The sequence below is a fragment of the Pundamilia nyererei genome, unplaced genomic scaffold, assembly GCF_000239375.1.
Source record: "Pundamilia nyererei isolate P.nyererei 1_Seehausen unplaced genomic scaffold, PunNye1.0 scaffold00013, whole genome shotgun sequence".
NCBI classification, from domain to species: Eukaryota; Metazoa; Chordata; class Actinopteri; order Cichliformes; family Cichlidae; genus Pundamilia; species Pundamilia nyererei.
The window spans coordinates 4526571-4530398 of NW_005187414.1; the positions used below are offsets into that span (position 1 = coordinate 4526571).

General features: G+C 40.3%; 1 protein-coding gene across 1 annotated transcript; it reads right to left on the reverse strand.

Moving 5' to 3' along the window:
- Positions 1-2516: 2516 nt before the first annotated feature.
- Positions 2517-3443, reverse strand: ora6 (olfactory receptor class A related 6). Its single transcript, XM_005724949.1, has one exon. The coding sequence runs from the start codon at positions 3441-3443 to the stop codon at positions 2517-2519; it is 927 nt and encodes a 308-aa protein (XP_005725006.1).
- Positions 3444-3828: the final 385 nt, after the last annotated feature.

The window sequence follows — 3828 nt, forward strand, 5'->3', positions numbered from 1 at the left end:
TACTAAATCACATTTTCAGTCGGGCTCTGCAGGATCTCTGCTTTTCACAACAACCTAATAGCACAACAACACAAAACAAAAGAACGACTCTCATTCAGATCATCGGCCACGCAATCTTGTGATTTAAAACCCCGTGTGGGTTAAAAGAAGAAGAAGAGAAGAATCAACGATTTATGGTATGAGAAGTATTGAGCGAACGGGGCGGTCAAACAAGGAAGTGGGTGAAAAACGGCTCACAGGCGACGACCCATCTTTTGTGTTCCACGTGGAACTCTCGTGGTGATGTTCCGCGTGTCCAGTCAAATCGAAATCACGTGCACTTATTTTGTGTGCGACAAATGGATACTAAAGGTACTTGCAAAAATGAGACTGTATTCACTAATAGTCCACACAGAGACACAACTTAGAGCGAAATCTCCCACGCGAGGTCGTGCACGGACTCGTGAAATGACTTTAACATTGCAAAGTGCTTCGCCACCAACCACAAGTGCCCTGCAATTATACAGTTTATTACACATTAAACGCAAGGCATGGGGTTAATCAGTGGGGGGGGAATCGAATCAAAGGTTCATAATAAGTGCACATGTAGAGATGCCTCCGTGTATCGGGCACGTTTAAAGGGGGCGACATTCATATTTTTATTTTAATTATCGGTTAAGTATTTTCCACATTGTGCATAAAAAAATGCCCACGCTGCTCTAATCTCGTGACACCTGAAAAACAAGCATCAAGTGGGTCTTTTTAAAAAAAATAGTAAATCAGCACGCACCGTTTGCCTCCAAATTCCAGTGTAAGTCACTGATGTGTAATCAGCAGTGGCAGCACAGACAATTACCAGAGCACAGATTCGTACGGCTTTTGTCAGTTCTGTCACGACTATCAAAGCCATATTAAAATCACTTTGAAACGGCAAAATATTTACGTCTAAATCAAGATTGCAGACCTGGTGATCCATAGTTTGTCAGGATTACGTTAAAGGTCCAAATGAAGTCAAGGGGTTGAAGTGGGGGGTTGGAAAATGGTCACATATGTTGTATAGTCCTATTATATAATAATAAAATTAGAGTACAGTATTAGTGTCATTTCACAACTAGGTTAAATTGGTCACTATGAGTAATATGTGACCTATGTACTATGTATAACAACTTTCACTTTCACTGGGAGACTGATTTTTATTTTTTTAAAACCGATATCACAGATCAAGCTATGCTCATAGTGTAGTATTTACGCTTTATAAACATGAAATGACAGGTTGGGCTGACTGCAGCTGTCTTTGTGCAAGATGGTATGAGGCACAGAATTGCTTTTTCACTCAACCTATTGTACTGTAAATACAGGCCATGCTGCTTTGAGTACAAGACTAATGGCTACATACAAACACAGCTGCCATGTGCTCAATTGCACTGAAAAATAAGACGGTTTATCAGCTAGCATTTTTCCAAGGAATGATGGTCCTTTTGTACTTTTACCATAAAAAAACATTTGCTGTGAAGACAATTCAAAGTATGCAACACTGAGAAAGATAAGTACTCTTTTGATCTACATCACACTGAAATGACAAAACATAACAAAGGAATGCTTTCATTTTTATATTAGATGTAAATGCAGACTCTAAGACAATGCTCTATGGATTTGGTGATACAAGTTTCTAAATGATCACCCTCTTCTTCCTGTGAACTTGCAAAGTTTGTTAGCCTAATATTGTCACATTGTCACATTTATAACATTCTTACAGAAAAAGAAGACCTCAATTTCAACAAGTCAGAAACAAGTGTGGTGTAAAGAAAAGCTTTAAAGGTAAATCATGTAAAATCCCACCACTAGATGTCAGTAGACTGCAGATTGCGGTCAATTGGGTACTGTTTTCTTGCCCCTTCCAATTCAAGTGCATAATCCTAACTATGGTGGCCAAAGTAGGGCAAATACTCAAATATACATATATTGTTAAATTCAAACTGTTTATCAGAGGGAAAGTGTGATTTTTAGCACACTCGAGCCTAACATTAGCTGGCACAGTGTTAGCTTTTGTTGTTGTTTAGCTGGCTCGTGTGGATATGGGAGGGTCACATGTCTGATCTGCTGACAATAAGTAATAAGTGACAATATCAGGAATAAATAAGGATTTTCATTTTGTTAGAGCCCTGACTTCAGTTTAGGAGACAAGGCTTCAGGTGAGGAGGAAGGAGGAGGAGAGAGAGAGCAGTGGCGGAAGAGGAGAAAGACATAACGACAAAGAGATGATGAAAAATATATGTACACAAATGTTAAATGTCGATATATAGTTTTATCTATAAACTAAAAGTATCTATGGCATACTATATATTTGGCCAGTCTCTAGCCACATATATAAAACGCACTGCGGTGGAGCACTGATATCCATCATAATTCTAAGTTTATGAGAAGGCTTTAAACTTTTACAAGAAGTAATTACACAGGATCAATGTACTATATTCAAGAGTACAACATTTTTTCTTCTCTTAAACAACTTCAACAAAATCACTTACTGTATCTTTAAATTATCCTTTTTTACAGCTGTGGGGAGGGATCATGTTATGCCCTATCATGTACATGTATGGAGAGATGGATGTATAAGATATTGTGATAAAGAACTGAGCTTCAGACCAGAAAGGGAATTCATATGGGTTAAAAGCCAACTGAAAAATCAGGTAGGTAGTCCAGTCCACCTGGAACAATCCCATGGCTCCCAGTACAGCTATCGTACTCCACTGGATCTTTGTATCTTTACTCTTCCTGCTGAACTGACTTGACCCAGTCTCGTTAACCGCTGGTGTCACTGTCTTCCTTTGGCTCAGCAGCACTGTGAGGATGAGGCAGCTGGTGACTGTGACGATAATCAGAGGCAGCAGGTGACACGAGACGATGAACAGGTATTTGTATATGCGGTTGAACACTGGACAATGATTTTGAGTGCAGTGAAAGAAGTCTGGAGGGCACATGCTGCTGTTTCTTGTGACGTTTTCCGCTTTGCTCTCCTGGTCGATGACAAACATCGGAACACTGAGCAGCACGGAGAGCATCACAGAAATGCCGCTCACCGTCCAGGCTGATCTGATATTATCCAGGAAGAGTGGGAAGTTGACCCTCGTGTTTAGATCTCTCAGCTTCTGGTAGCGAAAGATACAGATGAGGACAGTGAAGAAGATGCTGTTAATTTCACCAATAACAGTTACGAACTCCAGTAAATAACATGACCAAGTGCCCGTGGCGGTGGAGGGAGTCTGAAGGATGATTATGTCATAGATATTTATGATGACAATCTCCCACAAGTTGGCTGCAGCAAGTCCGAAGAGAAATATCTCAAAAGATTTAATGTGGAAGAAATTAATCTTAATGATGGAAGCGATGAGAACTGTGTTGCCCATAAGACCAATGGAAGAAAACACCAGTCTCAAGCCCAGGAGGTTGACAGAAAGCTCAGCCATTGTGGGTAAAAATCAGACTTTCCAGAATGGTTGTAAAAGTGTCTCTGCTTTGCTGCATCACCCAGGTGTCATTACATTCTCAGAGATGGTATGAATCCAGAAAGGTGATTGGCTGCGCTCATTACACAGTAAGGGGAAAAAAATAAGGTGGGGTCCTGGATAACAATGAAGGCTGGGAGTCATTAAAGTTTTACCTCTGAGCCTTTCAAAGCTTCATCTTGAGACCGCATACTGTGTGCATGTGACGTTTTATTTGTTTCCACTGGCTGACATCATCCACTGCGGATACAAGAGTTCATTTACAGCTTTTGACAACACGTTTTCCCACTTTGCATTTGTTGTTTTATTCTGTGGTTTAACTGGCGCACTGTACACCAACTTAATC

Coding starts and splice junctions, on each gene's coding strand:
- ora6 (XM_005724949.1), bottom strand. CDS start 3,443: ATGGCTGAGCTTTCTGTCAACCTCCTGGGCTTGAGACTGGTGTTTTCT.